Here is a 17,709-nt window from a genome sequence, read left to right on the forward strand (position 1 = left end):
ACCACAAAAACGAGTCTCGAACCAACGACCCGCCAGCCCTCCAGAGCGTCAGAAAACAGGCTAGACGTTTTACTGCTCTCTGCTTTCAGCTCTCTGGCTGGTTAATGAAGCACGGCCCACAAACATGGCCCCCCAAAAACACACACACGCACACACACCTCCCGAGCCGCAGACAGGCACAGGCAGGACACAAGGGGTTAAAGTCTGCTCTATAAACTCTTGCTTAAGAATCCCTTGGCAGCTCCTAGTGTGGCTTTAAATACTGATTTGACAGCTCACGTTTTTACTCTCCGGCTCAGACGGATCAGCCGAGCGCTGCCTGAGCCGCCCGGACCGCCGACTTACGCCCGATCAGAGCCTACAGGAGCCATGGGGAGCCCATCCAGAGCGCTTATTTACACTTTATTCGCCTCATGGTTGATCTTAACCTCAGGGACGGAGAATGAAGAAGCCGGGTTGGAGACGTGGATGGGAGAGGTATTTCGTTTCTGCTTGGTTTAGCACACGTGTGGTTTTAAATACAGTCAGAGGTCAGGTGAGCATGGGGATTATTGCTGAAATCCTGCAGGAGTGTTATTAAATCCAATAGAATGAACAGCAAGTCTGGAAAGACACATACTGTCAATTATTGGGTTTTTATTTATTTATATTGTTTTTAATTTATTTCTTTTGCACAATTAACAAGAAGAGTAAACAAACTAGGAACTAAAAGTAAAAACAAGCCCATAAAGGGTTCACAAAGTACTTGAACTTAAAAAAGGGAAAAAATAAAGAGGAATTAATTTAAGTACTATAACACTAGATGTAATAATAATCATAATAATACCAGTAATACAAATGAAGTACTGTAACACTAAATGTAATCTTATTACTGTTACTATTATTATTATTAAGCTCTATAACACTAAATCTAATATTATTAATAAGATAATAATAATATGAATGAAGTTCTAACACTAATGCAATCATAATGATAATACTAATATAATATAATACTAATATTGATAATAATAATTATATGAATAAATTAAGTTATATAACACTAAATAAAATAACAATAAGAAGAAAGAGAAGAAGGGAAGAATAGGAATGAATACTTTCTTACCCTAAATATAAAAATAATAATAATAATTATATGAATTAATTAAATAACACTAAATAACATAACAATAAGAAGTAGAAAAAAAAGAAGAATAGGTAATAATAATATATGCAATATTTATGTTGTACATATGAGTTTATTAGTGTGACTGGAAATAAGCTTTAAGATTTTAAAGCTTTTAAGAGCATTAAAGACTATTATTAGAGGCTGTAAACTGTTCCAGATAAAAGATCCTCGATGAGAGAGTGTAAACTGTCCACTTACTGTCCTAAATTTAACACAGAGCATCATTCAAGAGGCTCAGATTGGAGCATAAAGTCCCTGTATTGCAATTTTAAAAGACTGAACTTAAAAAGTGAAGATAAGACATTAAAAAGCTCATTTCTGGGATTATTATTAATCTAAAGATTTATTACAGTATTACTATTATATTGCATTTTCTTTTAAAGCTTTATGCAGGTTGCTAGATGCAGCTTGAATAAAAATATGTACGGTCACGTTTTGGCCTCTTAATCTGTAAACATCTTCCAGTACTGCTGTGCACGAAAAGCATATTGTGAGCGTGCACTAGCGGCAAAGTGTTTATCATGTAAAACAAACAAAGCATCACAATATACGAGAGAAAGCGCTGTGCTGCACGCCACATCTCCACGACTGTTTACTTTCTCTCACGTACCTCCTCCACAAGTCCTGGTTTTTAAGAGCAGACTTTGTACTGTGCTAAAATAAACACGGCTGATTGAGAACAGACCCTAATCTTACTCAGCTCCAGTGATGGATTCCAGTTGGCTGGTGGCTGAACGGATCGAATGGGATTACTCAGCACAAAGCTGCAACGCGTCCTCGGGATAGAGTGCTCCCACCCACCTAGCTGCTTGGGCTTAAGCTAGAGGGATTAGAGCCAACACACACCTGTTCCCAAAAGTCTTCCAAGTCCTAATGGGCAGTAAAAACAAAGTGCCAGAGCAAACTGGGTTTCCAAGACTTCAGACTGGACCTGTTGGCTTCCAACCATCTGACTAGAAATGCATGATGAAAGTTTATCGGCTGCATCGGCCGGCGCTACCCTGATACCCAAACCAAAGCCAACAGCTTCCTCTAATAAAGAAGCTTTGCTCAAGTATGTAAGTTATAAAACAGATCCAGGATAAGCATAGCACTGAAGGTCAAAATAGTCTTGTGCGAGCTTCCTGATTGGCCGAGTCAAACCGTGCAATCTAGGATGATGTAAATAAGAGCAACAAGGCTGGGAGCTGATCGCTTATGGTTGGCATCCTTTCCATCTAGTCATCCCAGCCAGCTAGCTCCATCCTCCAAGATTTGCCCATCTACCCAACATGAGCCGAAAGATTTTGGTGAGACTTGGCGGGTGTGCATTGGAAATGTCTAAATTGTGATACTTCACGACTCCCCGGAAACCCTGAATCAGCTGGTTGTGTGTCTACAGCCATGATTGGCAAGCCGGGGTATTCCTGCCTTGCGCTCAGTGATTCCTGGTCAAACAGGACCAGGATAAAATGGTTAAAGTCACAAATCAACCAACAAAATACAAGCCATGCTACCATCTCAGCTAATTTTAAAGATACTTAAAACTTGGTACTTAAAATAAATCAGATAAAAGACACTTTTTTCTCTATAGCAAATTAAACAAGCAAATCTAAACTGCAATTCGCAAAATCTGACTGCTGGAGCTTCAATTTCTACACGTAAACACGCTCAGTCTGCTGCATTATTGTGTATAAAACGCTGCTACGAGTCACCGCGGTCGGTTTCGTTTCTTCCTGACAGAGCGAGACTGACGACGTCCTGCCTGCTGACGACCTGGATGATTCCACCCCGGGCACGGATGATGGAGATGCTTCTGGTAAAGTGCTCACTTCTATTTGAAAGCACATAAGCACTGTATGAAGTGAATAACCAGTGCAAAAATATCTGGGCCAAAAATTGTGTGTGGGATTAGAATAGAGAATAGAAACTATATACACCGATCAGCCATAACATTAAAACCACCTCCTTGTTTCTACACTCACTCTCCATTTTATCAGCTCCACTTACCATATAGAAGCACTTTGTAGTTCTACAATTACTGACTGTAGTCCATCTGTTTCTCTACATACTTTTTTAGCCCCCTTTCACCCTGTTCTTCAATGGTCAGGACCCCCACAGGACCTCCACAGAGCAGGTATTATTTAGGTGGTGGATGATTCTCAGCACTGCAGTGACACTGACATGGTGGTGGTGTGTTAGTGTGTGTTGTGCTGGTATGTGTGTGTTGTGCTGTCCACTCACTGTCCACTCTATTAGACACTCCTACCTTGCAGATGTAAAGTCAGAGACGATCGCTCATCTATTGCTGCTGATTGAGTCGGTCATCTTCTAGACCTTCATCAGTGGCCACAGGACGCCACCCACGGGGCGCTGTTGGCTGGATATTTGTGGTTGTGGACTATTCTCGGTCCAGCAGTGACAGTGAGGTGTTTAAAAACTCCAGCAGCGCTGCTGTGTCTGATCCACTCATACCAGCACAACACACACTAACACACCACCACCATGTCAGAGTCACTGCAGTGCTGAGAATGATCCACCACCTAAATAATACCTGCTCTGTGGTGGTCCTGTGGGGGTCCTGACCATTGAAGAACAGGGTGAAAGGGGGGTAAAAAAGCATGCAGAGAGACAGATGGACTACAGTCAGTAATTGTAGAACTACAAAGTGCTTCTATATGGTAAGTGGAGGTGATAAAATGGACAGTGAGTGTAGAAACAAGGAGGTGGTTTTAATGTTATGGCTCGTCGGTGTATAATGATATTTGAAACCAGAAAGATGCATCTTCCCAACATCTACAGGATCAGAATCTGACCGCAGACTGGAAGATTGTTTAAATCAGTGGTGCTTAAGTTTGAGACACAGCGCTTCAGCTGGTACGCAGCGCCTCTCCTGTGCTTTGTAAGACAGTGAGCGATGTTGATGCCCTTATTCAGCCGCTTCTCCACAATAACACGTCTCGTTCTGTCACCTTCCAGATCTCCCCACCTGCCTGCTGTGCGTGTGTTTGACCGGATCGGTGTACTGCGAGGAGGTCGACCCCGACATGACCTCGGTGCCGGCTCTTCCCAAAGAAACGGCCTACCTGTACGCACGCTACAACAAGATAAAGAAGATCACCGCCAAAGATTTCGGAGATATCGGTGAGTGCCGCTGATTCCCGTTAGGAATTTGTCAACAGGAAATTAAGAGGGAGGGAGAGATAATAAAAAAAAAAAAAAAAGCTTTTCCTGAATACAAATCAGAGAAATGAGTCCGAGTCAAAAAATGTACGATTGACTATACGATAAAACCAGATCCGTTTCACCCTCGGAGATTTCCATCGTAATAAAAAACAGTATGCTGAGCGAGGCGGGATGTGCACTCGGAGACAGACGCACATGTGCTCATCTACTCTGTCTGCAGGAAAAGAGAAATCAGTTCTGGGATGAGAGGTCTGGTTTAAGCATCTTATCTGCAGGTTTACAGCAAGAATCAGCTGAAACGGGACGATTGAAAGACCAAAACGAACAAACCAGGCTTTTGTGGGTCTAAAACCTATCCCACAAAAGTCAGGAAGTCAGGAATAGCCGCCGTCCACTGTGTCCTAATGTCAGGTCACTAACGGTCATTACACATTCACTTATTTACTGACTCGCAAATAGGATTAAACTAGAACAGCCAATCCATCTACCGTCTGGCTTTTGGGAGGTCAAACCCCAAAGCAGAGATCAAACTAAGTCCCCTGGAGACTACCCACTGATCTGGCTCACAGCTCATCCTACTTAACTCCCAAACAGCACAAGCAGTATCATTGGTGCATCATTCAGATCACATTCTGGGGAAATCTGTCTGTCTGTCTGTCTGTCTGTCTGTCTGTCTGTCTGTCTGTCGGTCGGTCTGCCTGACGGTCCATCTATCTATCTATCTATCTATCTATCTATCTATCTATCTATCTATCTATCTATCTATCTATCTATCTATCTATCTATCTGTCTGTCTGTATGTCTGCATATCTATCTATCTATCTATCTATCTATCTATCTATCTATCTATCTATCTATCTATCTATCTATCTATCTGTCTGTCTGTCTGTATGTCTGCATATCTATCTATCTATCTATCTATCTATCTATCTATCTATCTATCTATCTATCTATCTATCTATATGTATGTCTGTATATCTATCTGTATGTCTATCTATCTATCTGTCTGTCTGTCTGTCTATCTATCTATATGTATGTCTGTATATCTATCTGTCTACCTATCTATCTGTCTGTCTGTCTGTCTGTATATCTATCTGTCTACCTACCTATCTGTCTGTCTATCTAGCTGTCTGTCTCTCTGTCTGTCTGTCTGGAACAGGGTTTTCAGTGTAAGAATATATTTTACTGATGTCAGTTACACTAGCTCACTACTGCTGAGACCCGGGTTCCAATCTCAGTGGAGCTATCGGCCGGTTGGGCGTCTACACAGACACGATTGGTGCCCCTTTTTAGAGCGTTCCTGCTTGGTGCGGATCTGGTGCGACCCCGACTAGGATAAAGCGATCGATGAAACCAAACTTTAACTTTAAATGGTTATTTACACCAGCAGTCACGCTAACTTTCCTCCGTGACGCTGTTTAATCCTCTCTGACGGTCCCGAGCGCCTCTGTGTGTTGCAGTGACTCTGAAACGAATCGACCTGACTGGAAACATGATTATGGAGATCGAGGACGGAGCCTTTTTAAAGCTGACGCTGCTGGAGGAACTCTCACTGGCTGAAAACCAGCTGGTCAAGCTGCCAATGTTGCCACCCAAGCTGATGTCTTTCAACGCCAATCACAACCGCCTCAAGACCAAAGGAGTCAAGGCCAACGTGTTTCAGGTAGAGTGCCACGAATTACATCATTCCCAACACGGTTCCAGTCTGATCGTTCGAGCCGAGGTTTGACATGAACACTGAACAGTCGCGTCACTGTTCACCCGCTATTAATACAGAGAGGTTTATAATGAGGCTGGAAAAAGAGGCCAGTCAGAATGTTCTCTTTTTATTTAACATTTTAGCATTAATGTATTTTTAGTTCTCCTTATTTACCCTTGAAAGAGACATAATGTCACAGTATTTTGGGGATGTTAATGAATTTGAGTCCTATTTAAAGTTCCTTGCACTTCTTAAGGTCATGGAACCACATGGCAGGGTCTCGTTTCTTCTTAGAGATCATGATCAGCCAAGCTGATAACTTCTCTGTGCCCATATAAATACAGTTTTGCCACTTAAGCCACTTTTGATGGCTGTCAACAGGGTGGATCTGGTGGATCTCTGTTTGGATCTTCGACCACTTCGCCTGTCAGACTTATCAAACTGATCCAGCTGCTATTGCTGGTAATCTCTCTCGACCTCTACTTGACTTGCTAGACAGCACCATGGAACAGTGGTCTCTTGCCAAGGACAGAAAGAAAACTTGGCGCTGTATGCTGAGCGAACGTTTATCCAGATTAGTCAGATGTCATCCAAGAGCCACCAAAATTACAAGCTGTCCAACCATGGGGGACACTGTCCACAGTCAAACCAGCTTTAAAACACCAAGTGGTTGGAGACTACCATCAGGGGAAGAAACCCAAGGTCAGAATCAGCATCATAAATCTGGGTTTAAATTTGTTGCCGATCACATGGAGAAGGATCTTCATCCCAAGTGACTTACAATTGAGACTATAGGGACTTGCTCAGGGGTCCAACGGTGGCAGTGGTGGGGCTTTAGATCACTAATCCAGCACCCTAACCACTAAGCAACCACGGCTTTAAAAGTCAACTGGACCCACAGTGACTGGCAGATTCTGAACCTATAGCTGTGTAAAGCTTGCCCGATTGTGGACATCATTACCAACAGACTGCCGGTCTGTGTAAACGATTTTTACATCTTGTAAACTGACCAGTCGTTTTTTTTGTTGAACCTTTCTAACAGAAACTGACCAAACTCAAAACTCTGTATCTGGCTCACAACGAGCTGGAGGCTGTTCCCATGATTCCAGAGAGCGTCCGCATCTTCCACATTCAGGTAAATACAAACTCCTCAGTCCCTGAGATAAATGTGGGACATTTTTATTTACTGATATTTGTTATGTCTTTTATCCAAAGCGACTTACAGTACATATTGTCTAAGCAATTGAGGGTTAAGGGCCTTGCTGAAGGGCCCAACAGGGGCAACCTGGCTAGTCTAGTACCTTAACCACTAGGCTACAACTAATTCTACAGTGCAGTTTAAGATTAATTGTCGACTATTTTTCTCACATGGAGCCTAGTTTAGGAAACAGACGCAGATTGGACGCGTGTCGGAGGGGGCGTGTGGTGATCCTGCTCTCAGATAAGATCAGATATGATGTGGAAGCAACAGTGGATTCACAATTGGGAACTGGAAATGACTAAATTGAGAGATAAAGGGAGGAAATCCAGAGAAAAACGTATAAACGACAAAACAATACAATTATTAGTGCACTGATTTGGGACACAGCCTATTTTAAGCGTTTACAGTATTTAGCAGATGCCCAACAGTGGCAAGCTGGCAGTGGTGGGGCTAGAACCAGCAACCTTCTGATTACTAGTCCAGTATCTTAAATACTAGCAACAGATGATTCACCTCAGTGAGGTTTTGATAAAGCTTGTACATTTAAAACTAGAAACTCAGTGTTAACAGGTGTCCACATACTTTTGACCACAGTTGTAAATAAGTACTGTACACCAATACATACACTTTGATGTGCTTTTTAAAAGCAGATATTAAATATAATACTCATAAAATAACCATATTTTTGTTCCCTTTTATCTAGAACAACGCCATATCGACCCTCAGCACCGACACCTTCTGCAAAAGCAACGACACCTACTACATCCGGCCCAACCTGAACGAGATCAGGATGGACGGAAACCCGGTGGTCCTGGCACAGTACCCCAACAGCTTCACCTGTCTGCAGTCTCTGCCAATCGGACGGTACCACTGAACATCGGAACAACGTCCGAACCTACGTTCACCCCACTTCATTCGCATCGTCCAAATTAGAAGGTGTCAGACGGTGTTACTGGACCGATCGAACGAACCTGATCCATAACGTGTCGGACGTTTCTCCATGAATCGTTTTTATCTCGCGTCTGAATGCGTTTGAATCCTTCGTCCTGATAAGAGATGAAAATCTTATCGTGTTTTCTAATAAACCATAATCATCCCAGTCTCACCACCCTCACATATCACGTCCTTAACATGAGCTTACATTCTGGCGACAGTCGTTGACCAATAATTGACGTTTACGATTAAAGTTTACCACCAGTTGCATGATTTTCTAGATGTTTTGGTCACACCGAGGCTTCTACACAAGAGGTCGTACAAAAACTCAAATCTTAGCTACGGATTCATACCAGAAATCCTCCCCAAAAATTCTATTCATGAAATTTACAATTTCTTACTTTGTATGCCTTAATTTGTCATCAATACATTGTACGGCGCCTTGCTACACTGATCAGCCATAACATTAAAACCACCTCCTTGTTTCTACACTCACTGTCCATTTTATCAGCTCCACTTACCATATAGAAGCTCTTTGTAGTTCTACAATTACTGACTGTAGTCCATCTGTTCCTCTACATACATTTTTAACCATTAATTTTCTTCAATGGTCAGGACCCCCACGGGACCACCACAGAGCAGGTATTATTTAGGTGGTGGATGATTCTCAGCACTGCAGTGACACTGACATGGTGGTGGTGTGTTAGTGTGTGTTGTGCTGGTATGAGTGGATCAGACACAGCAGCGCTGCTGGAGTTTTTAAACACCGTGTCCACTCACTGTCCACTCTATTAGAAACTCCTACCTAGTCGGTCCACCTTGTAGATGTAAAGTCAGAGACGATCGCTCATCTATTGCTGCTGTTTGAGTCGGTCATCTTCTAGACCTTCATCAGTGGTCACAGGACGCTGCCCATGGGGCGCTGTTGGCTGGATATTTTTGGTTGGTGGACTATTCTCAGTCCAGCAGTGACAGTGAGGTGTTTAAAAACTCCATCATCATACCAGCACAACACACACTAACACACCACCACCATGTCAGTGTCACTGCAGTGCTGAGAATCATCCACCACCTAAATAATACCTGCTCTGTGGTGGTCCTGTGGGGGTCCTGACCATTGAAGAACAGCATGAAAGGGGCTAACAAAGCATGCAGAGAAACAGATGGACTACAGTCAGTAATTGTAGAACTACAAAGTGCTTCTATATGGTAAGTGGAGCTGATAAATTTATATAAGTTTTAATGTTATGGCTGATCGGTGTAAATACAGTTTAATTTCAGACTGGGGAAAAAAGAGAAAAATCCAATAAATGGGTCTGATAGATGTTTACGTCCAGTTCACCACTTTACAGATGCGACGTGGGTAAAAATGTTCATTCTGATGTTATGTAAGTACTGAAAGTAAAGTTCTGCCTTTCTTTTCCTAGTGTTGTAAATGAAATATAAATATGTATGTAAATTAAACCTAAATATCATATTCGTCTTAGTATTTAACAGCCACTTGTAAGACAACAGCAGCGATATGTGATTTTCTTTCATGTCTACTGTTCTAGATGTTTAAGTTAATGAATTATTCGCCCCATATTTGCTCGTCCTGATGAGTATTTGTTAGGTTTGTGGTTAATATTTATGTGATGCGATAGAAATGACTACCTGTGTGTGATTTAACAAGCAGGCTGTACAGTAATTCATGATATAAGATGATTATGCTACACGTCCTTCATGCTTATTTCATTAAATCTTTTTTTTTTTAAAGCCGGTCGCCTTGTCGTCCTTCATTATCGCGGGAACGCTCTTAATTAGACGCAGAGAAGCCAGTCCGGACCGCGAAAGCAAACTCCGAGGTTGCACACATAAAAAGATCTGGAAAATGTGGGTTAACATTGTTCCATTCCGCCGGCCAAATTGGCAGCCTCGACGGCACCGAGCTCCAAGTAAATAATGGAATGGTTTCCATATTGCTTCTGCAGCTTCACTTCCAATTTCTCATTGCCGTCATGTCGTGGAATCTCATTTCTGTTTTGACACAAACCATAGCTGCCGCAGCCATTTCTCTCGGCCTTACGGAGGCACGGCGAAGCGGCCATCGGGCCCCGCAGAAGCGGGTCAAATTAGCGATCCGATAAACCGTCGGAGACAGGAAAAGTATACAGGACGGGCTGAGAGGGAAAGATTAATGTTAAGCTGTTCACCATATTCCTGAATATTCGCTGCTCTCCTCCTAAATCTTCATTATTCATTCCGGTTGTGGAACTGGATCTGGACGCGGATCCGCTAAATCTCTCGACTCGCTTATTTGTGTGGGAACCCGGACAGGATCAAATTCTACAGCTTGCAAAATATCTCTACACATTAATCAAGAGTAAATTCACACAGATTATAACGTTATTTCTCACTGACAGCTTTATCCTGGTCAGGCTCGCAGCATGCCTGATTCAACCAAGAAATACTGGGCTCAAGATGCCAATCCATTGCATCCCAATCCTCTCAGACGGGTGACTGAGCGCTGTGCCACCCGAGTGCCAGTAAATTCAGAAATTAAACAGAAATCGAGCAGGTTTCCTAAATAGAATTTCTTAACACATTTTTCACCTAAAAAAGCACCAAAGTATGTTCCAAAAGTGTGTGGGTACCCTTCCTAATTATTCCTATATTTATACATTTATGGCATTTAGCAGACGCTTCTATTCAAAGCAACCAAATACAACTGAAGCGACCGAGGGTTAAAAGCCTTTTCCCTAACCACAAGTAATTAAATGAGTGAGGGTGTGGTGCCACACCCACCGTAACCCTGATCAGCATAAAGCTAATATAAATGAATAAATGAATTTAGACTAAATGTGGTTATTTTCCTAAATGTGGTTATTATTGGGACTTGAAGGGTGGAGGTTATACCTATATACTCTAACATAAGAGTAGTATTTGAGCGCCGCTCAGGTGGCGCAGCGGTAAAAAGACACGCTGCAACCAGGGCTGGATTTTGAGTACCTGGTATCGAATCCAGCTCTGCCTCACCGGTTCGAGGCCGAGTGGCTGTATGAGCAACGATTGGCCGGTTGCTCAGTTGAGGGGTAGGACAAAGAACCGGATGTGGGTCTCTCTCTGTCAGAATGCGATTACGACATCTGCCGGCTGATTAGAGGCGCCTGCACAGGAGATGAGGAAGAGAGCCCTTAGGGTGTGTCTCTCCTCATGCAACGCTAGGTGGCGCCAAACTCATCAATGTGCGGGTGGCAAAAATGCATCCGGCTGCTGCCCATGTTTCGGAGGGGATATGGGTTAGCTTCGATCTCCTCAGTCAGGGCGGGGTTCGGCATAGACAGAGAGGAAGCACGATGCAAACTGAACAATTGGATGCGCTAAAGGGGGAGAAAAAGGGGAAAAAAAAGAGTAGTATTTGAGCTTGGGTGGCGCAGACACAATCGGCTGCGTCTTTGGCTGAAGCCCTGCGATCAATTGGCACCCTGCCTTCCTCCCAGGACCTGGACCTGCCTTCATTATGGGCAGGATAAAGCGGCAGATGAAAATAAAATACAATATAATGTAAATGTGTTATAAGGTTTGGTTTTATTACGTGGTAAGAACACGCCAATGCAAATCAGGGTCGCATGTACTTGTTACATGTTCGTTTGCTATCCAGCCTTTTTTATTAAGAATAAAGAAAAACACTGGGATGTGTTGCCATAAAATGTAAAACTACACTAGCTTAAGGCTAATAAAATCTAAAAACACTTTATAATTTCTAATAGGTACCTGTTTAGAGGAACTTCGTTTATAACAGTTCCAGTTCCTGGTGTGAGGACCTTCACCTCTCAATAAGTGCCTCTCTGTGCTGAGTAAACACATCTGGTCCAACGGCCTTGTCCACTTCTCATTCTCTTTATCGCTGCCTCACGTCCACCTTGCTAATTTCGAGAAACTCCTATTTTCCAGCCACCCCTCGCCCTCCTCACACCAGGCCCCGAAGCTCAGAGAAGGAAAGATCTGGAACAGCTCAAAAATGATACGATCACATGACGATTCCCAGACCGTCCGCAGCACCGCGGGTACGGTTCAGCACGGATGAACACGACTCCTGTTATGCGCATTAGTTACACCAGAGACCGTCACACAGGAGGAGCCGGCTGGGGAAAACTAAGATATGTCGTGAATGTGTTGTGGAGATATCGCTGCACTTTCGCCTGAGGGTTTGCACTGAAAAAAGTCTTGATGGCTTTAAACCTTCAGTGTTCCTGATTTCTGTCTCCGAAATGCACCGACCACCTGAAGAGCGCATACATTTTATTCATTTACGCGACCGCACTAACGAATGCAATTGATGATGCTGCGTAATTGTAGCAATAAGCAGCATTCTGTATTTTTTGATGACGTTTTACCGCACCGCTCAATCCAGGCACTGAACAAAGCAGCTGTTCACTGTTAAATTGAAATTAAATAAATGTAGATTTTTTAAAAAGCTGAACACATTGAGTTTAAGGGAAACGTCAAGTTTAAATGTGCAAATTTCTCCATGAAAAGCATCGAGTTTCAAAGATTTCGAGTTTAGGGGACGTTGAGTTATGTTGTACTGCTGAATATGTCATTATGGGTCACAGAGTGAACTTGCACACAAATGCCCCCTTGTGGAGGCTTTACGTTACATCTTGTAAACCACAGCGGGACCAGATTGCCACCATTTTCATTAACTACATTTATTTCAGTTTGTGTTTTTTTGTTGTGTTATTTGTGTAGCTTGGCTTGTTGAAAAACCCTGATTTAGAAGGTTCTGGAACTTCATTAAAATTGCTTTATTATGCCTGTATTACCAACTAAACTGAGCCAAAGTTCTGCGTCACTGACAGTTATGCGTCCTACCTTAAAAAACCTGAACGTGCGACTTCTTTGTTCACATTTCTCTGCGAATGTCCTCAGGGTCTGGAAGAACAATGTTAGGCTCTTTGTTTCCTCCACACTGCAAAAAAAAAGCAGGATACAATTACAAAAGTAATACTACTGCTAATAATAATAATAAATAAAAATAACATTGTAGAAGTCAGTCTAATGTGTTTATTTCTTCTCTAATACACCACTTGCACCTTTGTACGAGGGATCTTCAAAAAGTTTCTGCACTTTTATATGTTGGTTATAAGTGGTGAGGGTGGAGGAGGAGTAATCGCTCGTGTCTGAGAGACTCTTATAGTCCGGATTTAGCTCCATCTGATTTCACATATTTGGACGCTCAGAGAAGCTTTAAGGGGAAGAAGATTTTAATGTGATGATGATGAGAGCAGCGCTGCATCAGTGGCTACGAGTTCAACCAAAATCAGATGGGGGGGGGGGGGGCATGTTTCCTGCCTTTTCTGCTCAAAAAAACCAGACCCACTGCAACCCTGACCAGGATAAAGCAGTAATGCATGTTCATGTCCGTTTGCCATTAAAAGACTCGAATGTTAAAATCCTAACAAATAAATAAATCAGTTGTACAGAACACACACTTTATTAGAGCTCCTCGCATTGAGCAGAACTGGCCGATACTCAGAAGAGCAGAAGCCCGGCTAGACGGCTAGTTGGTGGTCTTGTATTTCATCTGGATGCCTCGTGCGCTGCCAGCTCACGTTGGCGTTGCTTGAGTCATTTTGAGACTTTCATAGTAAGACTTGAGCCCAGGGCCGTGTGGCACGGGACACAAGTTTCCACCGGCGCGGAGACTCCAAGTCTGTGTGAAGTCAAGCGCCATAAAGGAGTGATGGAAAGTTCTGCGACTTTCTGAGAAGTTGAGCGAAGGCCAGAAGAACGAGGACAAAACGCTCCCAATCTGAGCGAAATCCCACCCAGGTGAAGCGGTGTTAGTGCTGTGTTAGCGAATGCAGGCGAAGCTTCTCAAAGGTTCTGCAGTTTCTTCTAATTACCTGATACACTCAGCCCTATTTTACCCCTATTTTTAATGCAGAACAGTAAGTCCTGTACATACCAAACTTAACTTACGAGCATCCAAAGATGCAAACGATCTGTCTGAAAGTCTGTTTGTTAAAATTTTGTTTAAATAAGAGCAAAATTCAAATTTGGTCACAGCACGTAAGGTTAGTTCGTGTCTCTGCCACTCGGAGTAAACGTTTACAGTAGTTGAGAATAGAGAACGTCGCCTAATCTAGCCAAAACGGAACTGGCACAATTTGTGGGATATATACACTTTATTTCATGTTTTTATCACTTTTTTAAAGTAAATATTACAGATCTTTGTTCATTATAAACTTTATTACATGTACAAAGACCAAGTTGTCTTGATAGAAAACTTTACTAGTGTACAGCGCTGTATAACTTTGTTGGACTTGTGAGCGAGCTTTCGGAACACAACTGTAGAGGATTTCACGTATTAACTTTAAATGTACTTACAATGTCTTCTGACTTCACAAAACTGAAGTGGGGCGTTCAGTTGGCGCAGCGCCCGGTCTAATGCGCTCACTATACATTCAGGCTCTTACAAAGGCACCATTGTGTGTGTCTGAGGGAGGGAATGGTTAAATGAGCTCCACATTGCTCACTGGTCAAGATACACAACAGTATCAAAATCAAATCAAGGTTTATTTGTCACATACATAGTCAAACACAGAACAACTGGCAGTGAAATGCTTTAGTAGCGCATTACTGTCCGTACCCAATACCGCTCTTTATCAGATCCCATTTCTGACAGGTGAAAAGAAGTGGCGTAGACGTAAGGAGGTGCACTGGTCAGCGATTAAGGAGGGTTGCCTCAGGAAGGGCATCCGGGGTTAAAACTCATTTACTCAGTACCATGTCCTGGACAACACTACTCTTATCTCTTTAGATTAGAAATGTCTTTTGCATTTATTGTAGGTCTTTGTACTTGTTGTACTGTTGTTTATCTGCACTGTGTTTATAATAATGTGTCTTGCACTTGAAGGAACGTTGTGTCATGTCATGTACTTGTATAGAGCTGAAATGACAATAAGGCCTCTCTTGAACTCTGCCAGATCGGCACAATTCATTAAATTATGCATTTTAAAGCTGTCTGTTTGGATGTCCAGCAAAAAAACACATAGCATGATAAAATTCTAGTCACAAAAGTGTCTCTATCAGCACACAAAGCTCCTTTTGTCCTTCATGTCTTCGGTTTTATAAGAGACGCTGATTTTCAGTGATACTCGAGGGACTGATTCCACAGCGGAGAGTCTGCTGGAAACTACACCGAGCTCTCTGCTGTATGGACGGCACCTGTTTCTCATTTAGCCGGCCGTATTTATCCTCTCCCAAACACTGTAGGATTTTGTAACTGGGAACACAAGTCATGCTGCACCCCACAGGCTCGAGTGGTGAAGGAGCCTGTTATAGTCGTCGCTCGGCCGGTTTATAAGCGCTGCTTGTTTTTCTTGCAATAAAAGGCCTCTCAGCACCTTTAAAATCCAGTTCAGAGGCCAAGTTTACAGGGCTGAAGTTTCTGTAGGTGCTTGTTTACTGTTATCCAAAACTTGTTATAATTACTGCTATTATTGTTGTAACTATTACTATTAGGACTAGTTCTCGAAAAGTCGCAGATTCAAGCCACATCACTGCCAGGTTGCCACTGTTGGGCCCTTAAGCAAGGCCCTTAACCCTCAAATGCTTAGACAATATACCGTCACAGTACTGAAAGGGCCTGCTAGATGCTGAAAATATAAACATGTACATTTTCGGCATTTAGCAGATGCTTTTATCCAAAGCGACTTACAGTACTTTGACAGTATATTATCTAAGCAGCTGAGGGTTAAGGGCCTTGATCAAGGGCACAACAGCAGCAACCTGGCAGTGGTGGGGCTTGAACCAGTGCCCTTTCGATTACTAGTCCAGTACCTTAACAGCCAGGCTACAACTGCCCTCAAACATAAATTATTACTATTATTATTAGGACAGTTGTATTCTAGCAGTTCAGGTACTGGACTAGTAATCGAAAGGTCGCTGGTTCAAGCCTCACCACTGCCAGGTTGCTACTGTTGGGCCCTTAAGTAAGGCCCTCAATTGCTTAGACAGTATACTGTCACAATAAAAGCACCTGCTAAATGCCAAATATTGTAAATGTAAATTATTACTATTAATACTTTTGTAATTACTATTAATATTGGGGCTGGTGTAGCCTAGTGGTTAAGGTACTGGACTAGTAATCGAAAGGTCACTGGTTCAAGCCCCAGCACTGCCAGGTTGCCACTGTTGGGCCCTTAAGCAAGGCCCTTAACCCTCAATTGCTTAGACAGTATACTGTCACAGTACTGTGTCTGTTGTACAAGTGTCTGCTTGTTGCTGAAAACATAAACATCAATATAATTTATTACCCTTATTATTATTATTATCAGCGTTAATACTACTATTAACATTATAACAGTGTTATTACTATTATTATTACTGCTATATTTATAATTATTAACATTATTATTATTACTACTATTAATGGCACTATTATTATTTTTGTCCCTGTGACTCCCATTCAGTTTTGAAAGGCACGTCGATCTACTGTACTTCGTTTTGGACCACCACCACAAATTTAAAGTCATTTTGACCCATACTCGTTTGTTTCTCACTTTCCCCTCATTGCCCCGAGGTGCAGGTACGCAAGTTCCATCCTGTGATTAATCTGTGGGCATTCGGGCGCAGTAGGGTCTGGACGCAGGACGAAATGGTTAATAAATATGAATAATTGACTATACGGAACTTTGAGTGCCAAAGCTTCTGTTACGGTAATCATGTGGACAGGATGGCAGCAAACGCTGGAGCGTAAATGACTTGAATAACTGGAATAGTTGTGGTACAGGGAAATTATTCAGCCACGCCGTTCTGGCCTCCAGCTCCAGTCACTTGTGTTTGTGGTCACGGGTGTTTTCAGAAACTGCTTTTACTCAACGTTACATGGAAGGTAATTATTATAAAATGGCCTTTCCTGAGACGTAAAAATACACAGACTACTCAGACGATTCGGTGTCGGCTGGATTTTTCCACCTCCCCAGCGCCAGCACACAATCTCAGACCAGACAATACGATCCAGATGTGCATCGGGGTCGTACTTAAGAGACGACGTGAACATGCGGATACCTGGAAAACCGTCCGTGTACTCTCGGAAAATTTCATCAAGGGCTTCAGAAACTTGTTTGTCATCTGCCACATGCTATTATTTATCTAATTAATTCGGCAGACTGGATCTATTGGGAGTAATTAACCATCTCAGACTCTGTCAGTTCCTAAAGATTGATGGTTTGGAGTCGGTACACAATCAAATTTCACTTTCGTTTGGATACGGCTGCATCTACTGTATTTTTATTTTCCATTTTAAGTACTCAATCATAATTAAATAGTCTGGATTTTTTAAATATATGCACACACACACACACACGATATGCCAGAATGTATTTGGACACCTGACATTGAGCTAGTTGGACGTCCAGGTCTAAAAACAAACACTATTAAAATAGACCGACCGGAGATCCTTTCAGCTGCTCCTCTGGGACGACTTCTCGCAAGACTTTGAAGCATGTCTGTGGGAATTTGTGCCCATTCAGTCAAAAGATGGGTGCTAGTGTT

At 42.5% G+C, this 17,709-nt stretch overlaps 2 protein-coding genes across 2 annotated transcripts in view; one reads left to right on the plus strand and one right to left on the minus strand.

Annotated features, from left to right (window-relative positions):
- Positions 1-17,709, minus strand: part of cenpp (centromere protein P) — a 62,689-nt gene that overhangs the window by 39,874 nt on the left and 5,106 nt on the right. The window contains exon 6 of the mRNA XM_062987159.1: positions 13,021-13,117. Within this exon, the coding sequence (XP_062843229.1) occupies positions 13,021-13,117 (97 nt within the window). The remainder of the gene's footprint in view (positions 1-13,020; positions 13,118-17,709) is intronic.
- On the plus strand, positions 307-8,669 carry ogna (osteoglycin, paralog a). Its single transcript, XM_062986761.1, has 6 exons — positions 307-477; positions 2,891-2,966; positions 4,127-4,291; positions 5,794-5,996; positions 7,075-7,167; positions 7,937-8,669. The coding sequence occupies exons 1-6, from the start codon at positions 370-372 to the stop codon at positions 8,105-8,107; spliced, it is 816 nt and encodes a 271-aa protein (XP_062842831.1). The 5' UTR covers positions 307-369; the 3' UTR covers positions 8,108-8,669.

This window comes from Trichomycterus rosablanca, chromosome 24 (assembly GCF_030014385.1).
Source record: "Trichomycterus rosablanca isolate fTriRos1 chromosome 24, fTriRos1.hap1, whole genome shotgun sequence".
Classification (NCBI taxonomy): Eukaryota; Metazoa; Chordata; class Actinopteri; order Siluriformes; family Trichomycteridae; genus Trichomycterus; species Trichomycterus rosablanca.